At 39.9% G+C, this 18,970-nt stretch overlaps 1 protein-coding gene across 1 annotated transcript in view; it reads left to right on the top strand.

The window, feature by feature from the left end:
• SH3TC2 (SH3 domain and tetratricopeptide repeats 2) overlaps positions 1 to 18,970 on the top strand; it is a 68,808-nt gene that overhangs the window by 30,551 nt on the left and 19,287 nt on the right. The window contains exons 9-13 of the mRNA XM_008586918.1: positions 5,269 to 5,402; positions 6,664 to 6,705; positions 6,829 to 7,607; positions 7,975 to 8,893; positions 9,001 to 9,181. Coding sequence (XP_008585140.1) covers positions 5,269 to 5,402; positions 6,664 to 6,705; positions 6,829 to 7,607; positions 7,975 to 8,893; positions 9,001 to 9,181 — 2,055 coding nt within the window. The remainder of the gene's footprint in view (positions 1 to 5,268; positions 5,403 to 6,663; positions 6,706 to 6,828; positions 7,608 to 7,974; positions 8,894 to 9,000; positions 9,182 to 18,970) is intronic.

Raw genomic sequence — 18,970 nt, 5'->3', positions numbered from 1 at the left:
TGCGTGTGTGTGTGTGTGTGTGTGTGTGTGTGTGTGTGTGTTCTAAATTCGCAGTCTACAGAGAGTGAAATTTCTCCAGAAACTGTTTTCAGAGTCAAATTTAGTCTGTACCTCTGAGGCATGGGAAATGGTTCCTGCTAGTCCATGGAAGCAAATTTGTTGGTTTCCTTTTTTTCGCTGCACAGATTTTAATACCACCTACCTAATTTTGCAGCAACAGCTGCTGAAAAACCAGTTCTTCAAACTTTAGCAGGCATTTTGTCCAAATAGACATCGAATTTGCATTTGGTCAGAATTTGGGTTTCCCCATAGAATTGAGGGATCTCAGAGCTTTTGAGGGTGACAATGCCACACCTTCTTGTTTTTAAAAAATGTTTTATGCTTTCAAAAATATACGATGTGTGTGTTTGTGTATGTGTGTATGTATTAATGGAAAAAAAATATTTTAGATACAGCTGAAGATGCCTCATTACCCCTTCCTACTTTTATTTTCTGTTATTGATTTCTATCTCAGAGGCAAATGCTGTTTGAAGTTGATATGTGTCTCTCCCATCCTTATTTTGATATATTTTAATGACAGGTATTTGTTCATAAACAAAAATACTATGATTTTGTGTATTTAAGATTTTGTATAACTTTTTTTCTACAACTGGCCTTTTTTTTTCCAGTTGATATTGTAAATTTAGGATTTATTCACGTTGTAATAGATATAGTTCGTTTTAATAAAGTGTTACTTAAAGGAAATTTATATATTTAAATGCCTAAATTAAAAAATAAGCAAGACTGATAAATTAATGCACTCAAAACCAGAACAAAGGACATAGGACAAAGAACAGTACTTCATAGCATTAAAATTTCAAAAATTCTATGTTTTGTTATATCCCCTCTTTATCCTTCATATTGTTTGTCTGTGTCTTCTTTGTAATTCCATTTCTCGTGGCATCTGTTTTTGCTAATGAGAATTTTGCTGTTTGTCTCATAGCCTTTTTTTGCAGAGAGGCAGTTTTTTTCTTACTGGTTGTTTTTTTAAGGTTTTCTCTTTATCGTTGATGTTTTTTAATTGTACTATGATTTGTCTAGATGTGATATATTCTATTACATATTTATGGAAAATTGTCCACTTCTTTATAACATACATCGTTTAGTAGTTATTTCAATAGAGATCTGTGAGTTATAACTACTCTTAGTCCTAAGTCATTGTTTGACATAAATATACTTAAAATATACTCTTAAGTGATAATTTAGCTAGGTACGGAATTACATTTTCAAAGTGTAGAGGAAAAAATAACTATTAATATAAAATTTCAAATCCATTTTGTCAGGGTTTTGTCTATTTTAATAGTCTTTTTGGAGAACCAATTTTTTCTTTTGTTGACCATCTTTATTGTTTCTTTGTTTTCTATTTTATTAATTATAGCATTTACCTTTATTATTTTTCTCCTTCGTTTTAATTTTATTAATTTATTGTTGTCTTTTATATTTAATTCTTTCATCACATGAAATTGAATAGTTAAGTAAAGAGTAATTGAACCCAGAAAGAAGGATTAGGAGAAATAGATAACTTGAAAAGACATACAACCTTTAAGAAATGGACATCATGTTAAAATGATTGTTGTCTTTTATATTTAATTCTTTCATCACATGAAATTGAATAGTTAAGTAAAGAGTAACTGAACCCAGAAAGAAGGATTAGGAGAAATAGATAACTTGAAAAGACATACAACCTTTAAGAAATGGACATCATGTTAAAATGATATTATTTTCATTTATTTTGCTCAGGACTTGGTGTGTTTCTTCAATCTGAAGACTCATATCTTTCTTCAATTCTGGAAAATTCTCAGTCATTCTTCCCTTGAATATTGCCTCTCTCTCATTCTTTTTAGTCTGTCTTCAGGAATTCCTGGTAGAGGTATGTTGAACTTATTCTATCCTCAATCTTGCTTAATCATTTCTTTCATATTTTCATCTTTTTGTCACTCGAGGCTAAATTCTGGTGATTTCCTCCAAATGATCTTCAGTTTCACTAATTCTCTCTTTTGCTATGACTAAATCTTCTGTTTAACCCACCCATGTAGTCCTTAATTTCCATTTCTAGAATTTGTATTTTGCTATTTTTCACATGCAGTTGTTTCCCCCCACAATGCTCCATCTTTTCATTGTAGCTTCTATTCATTCTTTTTATTTCATCATTTTAACCATGCTTATGATAGATTATTCTTTAGATCATTGTCATATCTAATTTTTGTAGTGTTAGTTTATCTATTTATGCACTGCTGGCTCTCTTTGTGAGTAGCTGACTTTCTTGTGTGGTTTGTATTTCTTGTTATGTGAACTAATTTTCAACATTTTAAAAGATGGACTTTGCATGAATCCTGACTGCAGAGAGCCTCCTTGTGGAGTAAGTTTTGCATTTGCTTCTCCTGGAACCTTAGGAACTCATGATCCAGGACTGATTTTTTAATGTTAAGTTCTCAGAATGTGATACCTGCACTGTGCAGTGTAAGTTTAGATCCCACACCTTGTAATGGTATAGGCCTAGTTGTTTGATTTTTTCCCAGGGTCTCAAAGAGAGAGAAGGTGTGTTCTTGGCAGGTAATAAGAAGTTTTCCAATCCCCTCTTTATGGAAGTTGCTGCCCTTCCAGACTCCAGGCTTTATGTAGGGAGCCTAATTCAGCTCCCTGCTTCACACAGGTTCAAAAACACATCTCCTGTCTCTCAAGGAGCATTACAAGGTCAGCCCAGCTCTGAGAGTCAATGTCCCAGCTGAAACCACCAGGTCCTCTGGGCCATCTGCTCTCACCTGCCAACCTGGGTGTGCTTTATCCTTTTGTTCCTGGCTCCCAGGGATTTTCCTTTCTTTCTCTCAAGTTGAAGCATGTATTAAAATATTCGTCTTTGTTACATTTTACCCAGGACTTTTCTGTGTATACGGAGGAGAGTAGTCCCTTTAGGAACACTTCAGCCTACCGTATTGCTAGAAGCTTTGCCATATTCTTCTAACTAAATTTTCATGTTTGGAAATTCTTAATGTAATTTGTCCAGTTTCTTGGACTCTCTAAATACCCAGGACTCAGGACACTAGCAGATCCACTGTAAGGCAATGGATGCAGAGACAGAAGATCTCAGTTTAGGTCTCAGCTTTACTACTTTCAAGCTGTGCAATTCTGAGCATGTCACTGAACCTTTCTGAACTATTTTGTTAATCTGCAAACATGAATTGTAAAAACCCACATCACTGGATTTTTATGAAGAGTAAATGAAATAGTAAATTTAGGAATACTCTGGAAAATTTAAGAGTTCCACAAAAATTTGGGACCAAATATTATTTTTTTATCCCAACTGAATTTAGTTGTAGATGTCCAGAACATGCTGTTTTGGGGCTGGAAACTTTCACGGTGCTGGGGAGACTCTGGAAGTCAGGCCAGACAGATGGGGCTAATTAAGTGTGGTGGGAAGATCCCTGGCCTTATGTAAGTGCCAGTTCTGCCACTAATTAGTGATGTGACCTTGAGCAGTTCATACAGCTGCTAGTTGTCTCATCACGGGCTTTCAAACTGCATCTGTCTGAGCTATGGAGACAAATGGTAAGTGGCTGACCATAGCACTCGCATCCCAGCCCCTCTCTGAACCTTGCTGTAACTAGAGAAGTGTGTGAGGAGGGGGTTAAAGCATAATGCCCTTCAAATTGAGAAGGTACTTTGAGACTGAAGAAGAAAGCAGGCAGGTCCATTCAGTAATCAGAGATATTTATTAATCGGGGTGACTTACAGAGCAGGAAAGCCGGATGCAGTGAAGAATTAGATGTTGGCAGCTGAGAGCTCTGACTCTCTGAGGTTAGACAATGTTTATCGTAGCAAAGCCCCTGTTACTAAGAATAACTTCAAGGAAACGACTTAAGAAAAAATAAGGCATTAATATCATTTACCAGTTATCTTGTGATCCATGAGGCGGAGGTCTTGTGATTTTAGTGCTTAGACCACAGACGCCATCTGCAGAAATAAATCACTCAACCCTGAACCTACATTCCCTTTACACTTGCCCTCAGGTTAAGGTGTAACTGCTCAGCGAAGTCAAGGAATGAGGCTGAGCAGGAGTCAGCACGGCGGGAGGGTGCAAAACAGTGCTGGTGGTGTTCTCTCTCTGACAAGAAGCGTCTTATATCCTGTTCTACCATTCCCTAATCACCAACTTTGTTTTGCTGTGCCTCAGTTTCTTCATCTGTAAAAAAGAGATAAGAATAGTACCTGTCTTATAGGGCAATGGTGTGGATTAAATGAAATAACAGTGTCTGATTCATCATAAGCCCCCCATAAGTATTACCTATTATTATTAACTCTTAGGCTTCTAAATTAATTTTGTTCTTAAAAAGGGTTTTGAAGTAAAAAAAATATCTTTATTTAGAGCTTAAAAATTGTTCAGATTGACACTGGACTGTATTCTTCTGAACTTCTGGTTTCTAAGGGATTTCTAGTTTTCAAATTCTTTAATTCTATGACAGATCTCTAGTAAGCAAATTAGTCTTCACAATTAGTTTATAAACAGGGTAAGTATAAAGTTCTCTATGGTTTACAATAATTTCTTTTAGTCTCTGATTCTCCCACCCACTTTCATCTCTTAATATTACATATTGCTGTTGTTCTATGTCATGGAATCAGATCTCAACAATTGTGAAAGATTCCTTCTGACCACAGTGAAAATTTCTTCACAGTTTCTCTAGATTGTGTCACTTGTCTCTTAACTTTTTCCAAAATAACCTAAGGACAAAGAAACTCCTTTTAATTGTTCCTTTCCAACTCTAACATTTGTGGCAAGCAATTACTACTTCTCCCATTAAAAATGGGTACCACGTGGTCTCAAAGAATGGGTATGACAAAGAAACTCCTTTTAATTGTTCCTTTCCAACTCTAACATTTGTGGCAAGCAATTACTATTTCTCCCATTAAAAATGGGTACCACGTGGTCTCAAAGAATGGGTATGGGTTGTGAGAAGGAGCTTTGTTTTTTGGGGAGATGGAGCTTTAATAGGAGGGGCATTTTCATTCCCACTTTGACCTACTTGGCAACCACACAGCTCAGTTTTCCATGCATGAGGTGCTAATAGTTTTTCTTCCTTGACAGTTTAAAGACAGTATGCAACCATGAGATTTGAGCCATGGGCAAAGGGGTTGGTGGCTTCTCTACATCCCCTGTTACATCCTAGTGTGGAGAGAAGAGGTCAAGTCTGGAACCTTGCACTGATCTATCTCTATGTTTTTGTTTCGATGCAGGAGCAAGAACTCTGCCTTTTTCAGTGATGAGGAAAGATGCTCCTTGTGGGCTTTGGGAAGCGACAGTAAAGCTGAGTGTGTTAGCTTCCTTTGCACACTTGCACATACTGACATCACGTCTGTCTACCGACTTAGTGAGTGCTTGATCCTCAGACCCCAATGAAAACCCAGGTTCCTCAAGATTAAGAGAGTGTCCCTGACCAGGAATAGAATACCTCTATATTCTAGCCCAGCTGTGAATTTGTGCTATGACCCTTATTCAGTTGATGACCTGGATCATATTTGATTGGCAGCATTTCACTTTGATTTTAGATAACTCCACTGTGGCTGCTTTAGCCAGGAGTCTTCAGTTCTTTGCTGCCAAACCCAAGGTGTCTTCTCGGTTTTTACTCATTCTTGTTTTGTGACAGTAGGTGGCTGTATTGTTAGTCATCTGGGCCTCTGTGACTCCTCTTTTCTCTCTGACTGCCTTTTCAGTCTCCTTCGCTGGCTACTGTCTGCTGTAAATGCTGACGTTCTTCAGGCTCATTAACAAACCCCCTCCCATCCCCTGCTTTACTTTTTCTTTCCTCCAAATGCTTCACCTGTGTGATCCACATTCAGTCCTGGGACTTTGGCCAGCTCCTGTGATCTACTGTGGATCACAAATCTGTGTTTGTAAAGTCTCCACTTTTTTTTCTTGGGTCCAGACCTATTTCATTCTCTATCTAGATCTTCTGCAAGTACCTCAAACTCAAAACCTTTAAAACCGTACTCAAGACTGTCCCTTCCTCCACCTAATCCCACTAAGCTGCTTCAGGGAACAAAACTGGGAAACTTCTGTGCATCTTTGCTCTTTTTTCTTCACCATTGACTTCTGGCTACTTGGTCCTGCCACTTGTACAATGCACAGTGTCCAGAACATCGTGCGCTTTAGATTAACATCTGTCGAGGAGATAGATGATGAATGATGGAGGATGGAAGACAGAAAAATGTGATACACACAGAAATGGGAGGCAGTGCCATGTGCCCCCAGGTGGAATTCTGTCCCCACCCCATCATAAACTTTCTGAGAGATCTGGGAACCACATCTCTCTGGTCTTCAGATTCCATCATTCCCCCACACCCACACCTCTTGGCACAGAGCTTTTTTCCAGCTTTTCTTTTCTGACTCTGGGTCTCACTTCTACCTCAGTTCCCAATTATAAAGTGAGTGGGATAAACAAAATGATCGGGTCCCTGCAGTTCTTAAACTGATGATAAAGGGGGGAATTTGTCCCATTCCTTAATGATGACAGATAGTCTGAAACTTCAGCAGAGTCTCCTAAGGGACCACTGGTCTGGGGTATACCTGGAGGTGTAGGCACAGTGGCGCATTCTGACCTAATGTCAGGTCTGTTCTTTATCCCTACTCAGGTGGGTTTGAATCCATCCAGAACCTTTCGAATGACCTGAGTGGTGAGTAGAGATCATGCTGAGCCTGGCTTCCAGGTCTTGAGGGCAGCACTCTTGTCCTCTTGCCAAGAGTGACGACCTTCGTTGCAGGTGCTCAGTGTGGCTCCACTTTGCGTGTCCTTACAGCATCCCAGACCGAAGGCTTTAAGGAGGCCAGGCCTGGCAGAGCCTGGGAGGAACGTCAGGCTGTGGGCTCCAGACAGTCCAGCAGCTCCGAGGACTCCAGCCCAGAGGAGGAGCTCCTCTCAGCCGCCTCGGACAGCTATCACCTGCCAGAGCCTGATGACCTCGATGACCCAGAGCTGTTCATGGACCTTAGCACTGGTCAGGAGGAGGAGGAGGCTGGGAACTTTGCTCCCATATTGGCTTTTCTGGATCATGAGGGTTACACCGACAACTTTAAGAGCCTCTACGATTCCTCTTTCTCCTTCCTCACTTCTTCCTTTTATAGCTTTTCAGAGGAGGACGAGCTTGTGGCTTACCTGGAGGCCTCGAGGAAGTGGGCCAAGAGGAGCCACCGGACCTGGGCCCACACCCGGCTCTGCTTCCTCCTGGGCAGGCTGAGCGTCAGGAAAGTCAAACTCTCCCAGGCCAGGGTGTACTTTGAGGAGGCCATCCATGTTCTCAATGGGGCATTTGAGGACCTTTCCCTGGCTGCTGCCCTGTACATCAATTTGGCCGCCATCTACCTGCGGCAGAGGTTGAGGCATAAAGGCTCGGCCCTGCTGGACAAGGCAGGTGTCCTGCTGGCCTGCCTGCCCGACCATGAGTCCAGTGCCAAGAATGAACTTGATGTGGTGGCCTATGTGCTGCGCCAGGGGATTGTGGCTGGCAGCAGCCCCCTGGAGGCCAGGGCCTGCTTTCTGGCCATACGATCGCTCCTGAGCCTCAGCCGACACGAGGAGGTCCTGCCCTTCGCTGAACGCCTGCAGCTTCTCTCTGGACACCCTCCTGCCTCGGAGGCTGTGGCCACCATCTTGAGTTATCTATATGACAAGAAATATCTCCCACACCTTGCAGTGGCCTCTGTCCAGCAACGTGGTACCCAGAGTGCCCAAGGGATGTCTCTTCCTATTTGGCAGGCCTACCTGGTCCTCCAGAATGCCTCCAAGCTTCTTCGTGTTCCCTCCCCAAACTGGGGAGACGTTTCCATCTTGGCCTGTCCGGCTCTCAGGCAGGCACTGGTTGCCTGTGGCTGTCAGCAGCCCCCTGGAGGCCAGGGCCTGCTTTCTGGCCATACGATCGCTCCTGAGCCTCAGCCGACACGAGGAGGTCCTGCCCTTCGCTGAACGCCTGCAGCTTCTCTCTGGACACCCTCCTGCCTCGGAGGCTGTGGCCACCATCTTGAGTTATCTATATGACAAGAAATATCTCCCACACCTTGCAGTGGCCTCTGTCCAGCAACGTGGTACCCAGAGTGCCCAAGGGATGTCTCTTCCTATTTGGCAGGCCTACCTGGTCCTCCAGAATGCCTCCAAGCTTCTTCGTGTTCCCTCCCCAAACTGGGGAGACGTTTCCATCTTGGCCTGTCCGGCTCTCAGGCAGGCACTGGTTGCCTGTGAGGAACAGGCAGACCATAGCACCCAGAGGGCCCTGTGTCTCATCCTGTCCAAAGTGTACCTCCAACACAGGTCTCCTGATGGTGCCATCTACTACCTGAGCCAGGCCTTGGTGCTGGGGCGGCTGCTGGGTGAGCAGGAAGCCTTTGAGTCTTCTCTGTGCCTGGCATGGGCCTATCTCTTAGCCAGCCAGGCGAAGGAGGCTTTGGACATTCTTGAGCCACTGTCTTGCTCCCTGAAGGGGACAGAGAATGTCACCCAAAGGGGAGTGGTCCATAACCTCCTGGGACTTGCACTTCAAAGTGAAGGCCGGCTAAACAGGGCAACCAAGAGCTATCTCTGGGCCCTGAACAGAGCCAGGGAGGTGGGGGATGTGCGTAACCAGGCAGTGACAATGGCCAATCTTGGCCACCTGACCCTTAAGTCCTGGGCTCAGCAGCCGGCCAGGGACTATCTCCTGCAGGCTGTTCGACTCTATTCTGAACTGCAGACCAGCAAGGAGACGGACATGGAATTAGTACAGGTGCTTCTCTGGCTGGCCCAAGTTCTGGTGTCTGGACGCCAGCTGACCCATGGCTGCCTTTGTTATGAAATGGCATTGCTGTTTGGCTTAAAGCATCGACACCTAAAGAGTAAGTATGTCCTGTGCTGCTGGGAAGCTTTAGAGAAAAGCTTTGGAGCACATTTTGCCCATATCCTATCTCAAGTCATCTCACTCATGTCCCTGCTTTATGTTCAGGTCAGCTCCAGGTTACCAAATCCCTCTGCCATTTCTACAGCTCTGTGTCCCCAAATCCTGAGGCATGCATCACGTACCATGAACACTGGCTTGTCTTGGCTCAGCAACTCAGGGACCGGGAGATGGAGGGGAGGCTGCTGGAGTCCCTCGGGCAGCTCTATCGGAACCTGAACACGGCCAGGTGAGTCAGGGCTTAGGGACAGTCCCAGAAGCATCTTTTCTTCCTGAAGGAGAAACAGTGTTCCTTCCCTCAGGAAGTCAAGTCCAAATGCACACAGTACATGCATGCATCAAGGAAAAGAGTGGGGGCTTTGCACCTGCCTTCCACTACTTATTAGCTGTGTGGCCTTGGGCAAGTTATTTAATTTCTCCATGCATCAGTTTCCTCATCAGTCAAAGGAGGAGGAGAATGGCATCTATCCTATAGTGTTATTCTGAGGACTAAATGAGTTAATGCTCATGGAACACTTGGAACAGTGCCTGATACATAAAAAGGGCTCAGTAATGTTAACTAGATCACTATTACTGTGTGTTTCCATAACTACCCATCCTGTGACCATGGCTGAGAGTGTACAGTTCAGAGAGGTGGCAGTTATGCCAAGGACAGAAGAACCTTCAGGATGTCTTTATTATCTAGGAACGATTGGCATTAGAGAAAGGACACATAAGGTAAATAAATCCACCTAAAGCAGGGGTGTAAAATTTCATGGCAAAAAAAGTTTGATTGGGACCTTACCTTTAAAATGAAACTGGAGATTATGAAACAAAGTTTATTTTCACCTGTTAGTCAAGAATACTTAGAATAGTATTGCAACTATGCATTAAGTCTTAGAATAAACATACAATAAAAGAAGTGTTGACTTTCTGACTTGCTTGTGATGACAAAATTTACAATAGCACAATGAGACATCCTTTGTTTTGCGATTGACTTTTCAGTACTATCTTTAAAAGCCTAATTTTTGCAAAAATATACCAAAACATAACCAGTTAACCCAAGGGCCTCTTCTAATCTTTTGTATTCAAATTATTCTCACTTTAGGTATCTTGTCATTTCCTGGTGATTTTCTCTTCTTTGTCTCTCCACTGGTCTAGCTTCTTGATCCTCACTAGCCAGTGGGCAGCCTGAAGTTCTGTGCTCTAACAAGCCTTGAATTGATTCCATTAAACTCCATGTGGTTTGCAAGGTTTTCAGTTTTACTTTGTAACATATTTGCATTGTAGCATTGTAGTCATAATTATGAATGGCTTCTAAAATAGAGCAGGGATAATTGTTAGTGTTGAGCAGAGACAGGTGGTTGAGGAGAGGCTAATTAAGTGACAATTGCTTTTCTAGGCTACACAGTGACCTTGGGCACTGGACAATCAGATAACGAATAATCATAAACGAATTCTCTCTCTCTCTCTGTCTCTTGCTCTGGCCCACTCTATCTCCCCCTCCCCTTCCCTCATTCTTTCTTTCTCTTACAAGAATCAGGTGTCCTCCAAACCTCCTACTGCCTTTGCCTTTAGTCCCAGGGAAGAAGTTTTGGATTCATGCAGCATGTGAGGGGAGAGGAGGGAGGCCTGGCCCAGCACACTCTGCTGCCATTCCAGGGCACTCTAGGAGTCTGGACGCTTTTGGAGCAGATTCAGAAAGCAGGCTTGAATTAACCTTTGAGATGAAACAGTCATATGCTCATGTGCAGCATCGTGGGACTGGAGCAAGGGTGCCAAATGTGGGTTACCCTTACTGTTGCCTCTTGCTGCTGTGCAAGCTCAGTCTCAGCTAATCACTGCTCCCAGCCACCCCTACCCCTCTGTCACCCTTTGCTCACCAGCTCCCCATCACCAGTTGTTAAAAACCACTGAAATCCCATGGGGGAAGCCAGAGAGAAAGCCATGGACACTTTCATCGCCGACTGCGGAGGCCTTATTTAAGACGGTGTACAGAATCACTGTGATTCTTAGGTGATGGGGGTGATGGAGAGTGGGTGAGGAGTGGGGCTGCAGTTGGTCCAAGAAGTAACCTGAGGAAGTCGGAACCCACAGAGCTGGGAGAGGAGCAACCCAAATGGGGTTAAGACTCAGGAACTGATCCTGCTATCACCTAATCATGCAACCCTAAACAAGTCACTTCTTCTCTTGGTTGCTCCATTTATAAAGTTGAATTGAATCAGGTACTTTCCAGTTCAAAAATGTCAAGTCTGGGACCAGCTAGCTATGCTATTCTGACACTGGCTATTAGTACCAGAATTCTTGCTATTAGTATCAGATTTCAAGTCTGGGACCAGCTAGCTATGCTATTCTGACACTGGCTATTAGTACCAGAATTCTTGCCACCTCTAAAGAGTCTTGAATTTGGGGGGCAGATTTTTAAAGTTGTGGGCCTCCTAGGGGGCCTTTGAGACCAGAGACCTAAACTTTCAGGGTTTAAAAGACTCTGCAGTATGTTTAGAAGTTCTTGTGGGCAAACATCATGTCTAGCACAGAACTCAGCACAGAGGAGACATATAGTACATGTCTGTGGGGGGAAGCCAAGTGGTTAATTAGTTGTTTGATCCATTAGCTCACAGCCCTTGAGCTGCAGCTATATACTGACTTGGCCACTGATGATTAAGATGGAGAATGGGGAAGGAATGGAAATTATCAAAGGAATATCTGCACCCCCATGTTTATTGCAGCTCTATTTACAATAGCTAAGAGTGTGTTCATTGACAGATGACTGGATGAGGAAAATGTGGTATACATACTCAATGGAATACTACTCTACCATAAAAAAGAATGAAATTCTGCCATTTGAAGCAACATGGATGAACTTAGAGAAAATTATGTTAAGTGAAATTATGTTAAGTGGGAGCTAAAATAAAGAAAGAAAAGGAAAGAAAGGAAGGAAGGAAGGAAGGAAGGAAGGAAGGAAGGAAGGAAGGAAGAAAGAAAGAAAGAATCACAACAATACACTAAACTTCCCAAAAGAAAAAGAACAGAACAGTGGTTATTAGAGGTGAGAAGGGGGGAGGGAGAGGGCAATTGGTGAGAAAACTAATTAAGGTCACAAAGATTGATTATGTTTTGTAAACACGAGTATACTAATTATCCTGATTTGATCACCACATATTGTACACGTGTATTGACATTTGATTCTGTACCCCCCCATATATATATATATATATATAAATCAATAATAAATAAATAAATAAAACGCAAAAAAAAAAAAAAAGTGGAGAATGGGGGAGCGTTGCCCAAGAGAGTTTCTGGTTCCTTAGCTCAGGACTCAGGTAAAGAGAGAAAGGTGCTTGCAGCTTGGCGACAGGCTCTCTGGTCTTTAGTGACAGTTATAGTAGTCAGAGTGTCATCAGTGGAACCTCAGATACCCATTCCAACAGCCCTTTGAGAACACTGGCCTATATCACATTAGCCATAGAACACAGTGGGTCTTTTCTTGGGGAGTCTTCACTAATAAGAAACCAGGACTGGCCAGTTAGCTCAGTTGGTTAGAGCTTGGTGTTGGTAACACCAGGGTCAAGTGTTCATATCTCCAAACCAGCCAGCTGCCAAAAAACAAAAACAACAACAAAAAAGAAACCAAATCATGCATAGTGCATTGATTATCAGGGATTTGCACCCAAATGAGTAATGCAGTTTTTTCTAAAATTAAATATTTGCTCAAGGTGAAAAACATTAAACCAATAGACCAATTTCTCTTTTCCCAAGACCCTTCAGAAGTAACTACTTAAAGATTTTCAAGTATCCATTGAGAAATATTTCGTGAATATGAAAGATTATATATGATACATATTCTCTATATTAAATAAATATTAGATATATTAAGTATAATAGGCAAATGTTTAAATTACATAAGTGGGATCATGATAAAAGTTCTGTTATATAGTATGCTGTTCTGTTACTTGCTTTTTACATTTATAAATATCAGTATGAAATGTTGATCCAGCATTTTGTCACACTATGGGAGCCCTTCTTGTGTGTCAGGTACTGTGGTAGGTGCTGGGGAATTCAATGATTAGGGAAAAAAAAATCGAAATAACTATCCTAAACCAGAACAATCTACACTACGTGAGATTGAGCCTGTTGTCATTGCAAGTATTCAAGCAGAGGCCGGCTATTCAGGAAAGTCACAGAAGAGTTTCCTGAATTGAGTTGTATCTGGATCTTCTTAACAACATCATATACCACAAAACTCAGCCTTTGAAGTGTGCAACTCAGTTTTTAGTATATTCACAGAATTATGAATTAATTTCAGAAAATTTACATGCCCTCCACAAGACAGGCTGTACCCCTTAGCAGTCACTCCTCATTACCCACGCCCACCCCAGCCCTGGAAACCACTAGTCTACTTTCTGTCTCGATGGATTTGCCTGTTCTGGACATTTGCTATAAGTGGAATCTTACAATATTTGTCTTTTTGTGACTAGCTTCTTTCACTTAGCATAATGTTTTCAAGTTTCATCCACATTGCCACATGTGTCAGTACTTTGTTCTTTTTTACTGCTGAATAATATATTCCATCATATGGATATAACACATTTGTTTATTCATTCATCAGTTAATGGACATTTGGATTGTGCCCACTTTGTGACAATTATGAATAATGCTGCCAGTGAACATTAATGAAAGTTTTTGTATGAAGATGTGTTTTCAGTTCTCTTGGTATCTACCTAGGAGCAGAATTACACAGTTATATGGTAATTCTATGTTTAAACTTTTGGGGAACTGCCAGACTGTTTTCCAAAGTGACTGCACCATTTTACGTTCTCATTAGCAATGGATGGGGGTTTCTCTTTCTCCATATCCTCTCCAGCCTTGTTATCGCCTTTTTCATTTTAGCCATCCTAATGGGTGGCAAATGGTATCTCATTGTGGTTTTGATTTGCATTTCCCAAGTGACTAAAGATATTGAGCATTGATTCATGTACTTACTTGCCCTTTGTATCTCAGCTTTGGAGACATGTCTCTTCAAGACGTTTGCCCATTTTAAAATTGGGCGGTTTGTCTTTTTATTGTCAGATGTAAGAATTCTTGATATATTCTAGATACAAGTCCGTTATCAGATATACTATTTGTAAATCAGATATATGATTTTCTCCCAGCCCATGGATTGTCTTTTCACTTTTTGATCCTCATAGAATGAACTGAGAAATGTTCCCTCCTCTTCTGTTTTTTGAAAGAATTTGTGAGGAATTGGTGTTAATTCTTTTTAAAACATTTGGTAGAATTCACAGGTAAAGCCATATGGGACTGGGCTTTTCCACTATCTTATTTATTTATTTATTTGTTTATTTATTTATATTGTATAGAATGAACTGAGAAATGTTCCCTCCTCTTCTGTTTTTTGAAAGAATTTGTGAGGAATTGCTGTTAATTCTTTTTAAAACATTTGGTAGAATTCACAGGTAAAGCCATATGGGACTGGGCTTTTCCACTATCTTATTTATTTGTTTATTTATTTATATTGTAACAAAGTTGATTGTACATATCTGTGGGGTACAGAGCTGAACATCAATCCCCATGTGCAATATGTGATGCTCACTTGTCAGAATAACTATTATATTCAATAGTATACACTATCATTGTTATTTGTGGCCCTTTACACGTTTGGCCTGGGCTTTTCTTTGTAAGAAGTTTCTTGAGTACTAATTCAATTTCTTCAGCTTTTTGAGTTTTTTATCTTTCAATTGGAACATAATTGATCATGTATACATGTGGGATATAGTGTTGAATATCAATACCTATGTGCAGTATGTGGTGCTCAAATCAGGATAGTTAGTATATTCAACACTATACCATGTAATCATTTTTTGTGGCCCATTACCAATTTCTTGCTACCCCCGTCTACCCCTCCCTCTTTCCCACCTCTGGTGGCCTCAGTTCTGTTCCCTCCTTTTGAAAGTTCAACAAATTATTGTGATTGTTTGATATTTCTTTATTTCCTCTTTTATTTGTTTATTTTTTCAGCTCTTACTTATGCGTGAGGACATGCAGTATCTCACTTTCTGTGCCTGGCTTAACATAACTTTCTCTAAGTTCATTCATGTTGCTGAAAATGGCAGAATTTCATTCTTTTTTATGACAGAGCAGTATTCCATTGTTGTAGATTTATTCAGATTTTCTGTTTCTTCTTGAGTAGTTTTGATAGTTTTTGTCTTTCTAGGGATTTGCCCATTTTGTCTAATTTATATAATTTGTTGGTACACAATTGTTCATACTATTTTCTTATAATCATTTTTGTTTCTGTAAGGCTGCTAGTAGTCCCCACTTTAATTACTGAGTCTCTTCCTTCTTTTTTTTCCTTGATCGGACTAGCCAAAGAAAGGTCTACTATTTTTTTTAAAAGTCTTTTAAACAAATCAACTCTTGGTTTTATTGATTTTCTCTATTGCTTTTCTAGTCTCTGTATCTAGTATATCTGCTCCAATCTTTATTATTTCCATTTTTCTGCTTGCTTTGGGTTTACTTTGTTCTTTCATGTCTAGTGTTTAAAGGTGAAATGTTAGGCTACTAATTTAAGATTTTTTTCTTTTGTAATATAAGCATTTACAGCTATAAATTTTCCTCTGAGCATGGCTTTCACTCCATTTCGTAAATTTTGTTTTTGTTTTCATTCATCTCAAAGTATTTTCTAATATTCCTGTGGTTTCTTCTTTGATGCATTGGTTATTTATGATTATGTTGTTCAATTTCCAGATATTTGTGAATTTCCCAAATTTTCTTCTGTTACTCATTTCTAATTTCATTCCATTGTGATGGGAAAGCATCCTTGGTATGATTTAATTCCTTTTAAATTTGTTGACTTTTGTTTTGTGTCCTAACATGGTCTATGCTGGAGGATGTTTCATGTGCTCTTGAGAAGAACGTGTGTTCTGTTGTTGTTTGGTGTAGTGTTCTATAGATATCTGTTAGGTCTAATTACAGTTAAAGTCTTCTAGTTCCTGTTGTTCTATGTCTAGTTGTTCTATCCATTATTAAAGTGGCTTATTAAAATCTCCAATTATGTTGAATTGTCTATTTCTCCCTTCAATTCTGTCAAGGTCTAATTACAGTTAAAGTCTTCTAGTTCCTGTTGTTCTATGTCTAGTTGTTCTATCCATAATTAAAGTGGCTTCTTAAAATCTCCAATTATGTTGAATTGTCTATTTCTCCCTTCAATTCTGTCCGCTTTTTCTACATGCACTTTGGGGCTCTGTTATTGGGTGCATGTTTATATTATTATGTCTTNATAGAATGAACTGAGAAATGTTCCCTCCTCTTCTGTTTTTTGAAAGAATTTGTGAGGAATTGGTGTTAATTCTTTTTAAAACATTTGGTAGAATTCACAGGTAAAGCCATATGGGACTGGGCTTTTCCACTATCTTATTTATTTATTTATTTGTTTATTTATTTATATTGTAACAAAGTTGATTGTACATATCTGTGGGGTACAGAGCTGAACATCAATCCCCATGTGCAATATGTGATGCTCACTTGTCAGAATAACTATTATATTCAATAGTATACACTATCATTGTTATTTGTGGCCCTTTACACGTTTGGCCTGGGCTTTTCTTTGTAAGAAGTTTCTTGAGTACTAATTCAATTTCTTCAGCTTTTTGAGTTTTTTATCTTTCAATTGGAACATAATTGATCATGTATACATGTGGGATATAGTGTTGAATATCAATACCTATGTGCAGTATGTGGTGCTCAAATCAGGATAGTTAGTATATTCAACACTATACCATGTAATCATTTTTTGTGGCCCATTACCAATTTCTTGCTACCCCCGTCTACCCCTCCCTCTTTCCCACCTCTGGTGGCCTCAGTTCTGTTCCCTCCTTTTGAAAGTTCAACAAATTATTGTGATTGTTTGATATTTCTTTATTTCCTCTTTTATTTGTTTATTTTTTCAGCTCTTACTTATGCGTGAGGACATGCAGTATCTCACTTTCTGTGCCTGGCTTAACATAACTTTCTCTAAGTTCATTCATGTTGCTGAAAATGGCAGAATTTCATTCTTTTTTATGACAGAGCAGTATTCCATTGTTGTAGATTTATTCAGATTTTCTGTTTCTTCTTGAGTAGTTTTGATAGTTTTTGTCTTTCTAGGGATTTGCCCATTTTGTCTAATTTATATAATTTGTTGGTACACAATTGTTCATACTATTTTCTTATAATCATTTTTGTTTCTGTAAGGCTGCTAGTAGTCCCCACTTTAATTACTGAGTCTCTTCCTTCTTTTTTTTCCTTGATCGGACTAGCCAAAGAAAGGTCTACTATTTTTTTTAAAAGTCTTTTAAACAAATCAACTCTTGGTTTTATTGATTTTCTCTATTGCTTTTCTAGTCTCTGTATCTAGTATATCTGCTCCAATCTTTATTATTTCCATTTTTCTGCTTGCTTTGGGTTTACTTTGTTCTTTCATGTCTAGTGTTTAAAGGTGAAATGTTAGGCTACTAATTTAAGATTTTTTTCTTTTGTAATATAAGCATTTACAGCTATAAATTTTCCTCTGAGCATGGCTTTCACTCCATTTCGTAAATTTTGTTTTTGTTTTCATTCATCTCAAAGTATTTTCTAATATTCCTGTGGTTTCTTCTTTGATGCATTGGTTATTTATGATTATGTTGTTCAATTTCCAGATATTTGTGAATTTCCCAAATTTTCTTCTGTTACTGATTTCTAATTTCATTCCATTGTGATGGGAAAGCATCCTTGGTATGATTTAATTCCTTTTAAATTTGTTGACTTTTGTTTTGTGTCCTAACATGGTCTATGCTGGAGGATGTTTCATGTGCTCTTGAGAAGAACGTGTGTTCTGTTGTTGTTTGGTGTAGTGTTCTATAGATATCTGTTAGGTCTAATTACAGTTAAAGTCTTCTAGTTCCTGTTGTTCTATGTCTAGTTGTTCTATCCATTATTAAAGTGGCTTATTAAAATCTCCAATTATGTTGAATTGTCTATTTCTCCCTTCAATTCTGTCAGCTTTTTCTACATGCACTTTGGGGCTCTGTTATTGGGTGCATGTTTATATTATTATGTCTTTCTGATGGACTGAGTCTTTTATCATCATAAAGTGTCCTTCATCGTCTTTAGTGACAATTTTTGTCTTTTTATCTGATATTAGTATAGCCACTCCAGCTGTCTTTGGTTACTGTTCACAAGGTACTTTTAGACTATTTGTGTCTTTGAATCTAAAGAGTTTCTACTGTAAGCAGCATATAGCAGTCATTCTTTAAAATCTCATTCTGTCGATCCCTGTTTTTCAACTGAATTGTTTGATCTATTTACAGTTGATTAATCACAGGTAAGATAGGTTTATGTCTGCCATTTTGTAATTTGTTTTCTATATATCTTATATCTTTCTGTTTCTATTCCTGTTATTTTTTTTTCCTTTTTGTCTTTTTTCGTGTCCGGCAACGGATCGCAACCCTCAGTGTCGCGCCCGTACCGGACCGGGACCGGCAACAGGATTGCAACCCTCGGTGTTGCGCCCACACCTTGCTCAGCCAGTGAGCGGGAACCAGTCTGTATGTGGGATCCGAACCCTCGGCAGGAGTGCTGCTGCGCTCCCAAGCGGCGCACTGTAGCAGTGCGCCACCGGGCCGGCCCCCTGTTATTTACTTTTGTGTTCAATAGATATTTCCTAGCATTTCATTTTACTTTTTTTGTTACTTCTTATACTGTATTTCTTTTAGTTATTTTCTTAGTGGTAACCCTGGGGATTATAATTAACATTTTAACTTATAGCAATCTCAGGTGTCTCAATATGGGTAGAAAGAAGACTCAAACCTGTCCTTTAGGAGGGGATGTGGAAGTAGGGTGTGCACACAGCCCTGCACATACATGTGATCTTCTAGATTTCCCAGAATATGTCAGAGCTTTCTTATGAACATCTCATTCTCCAACTTTTCCTTTTATGTTTTTTTCAGATTCTTGTTATTCTAAATGTTTTCACCACCTCAGAAAGTGATAGTGTTAAATAATTACTGCTGATTTTTTT

This window comes from Galeopterus variegatus, unplaced genomic scaffold (genome assembly GCF_000696425.1).
Source record: "Galeopterus variegatus unplaced genomic scaffold, G_variegatus-3.0.2 Scaffold4179, whole genome shotgun sequence".
Taxonomy (NCBI): Eukaryota; Metazoa; Chordata; class Mammalia; order Dermoptera; family Cynocephalidae; genus Galeopterus; species Galeopterus variegatus.
The sequence above is the reverse complement of the archived record's forward strand: the minus strand, read 5'-3'. Positions and strand labels throughout refer to the sequence as shown.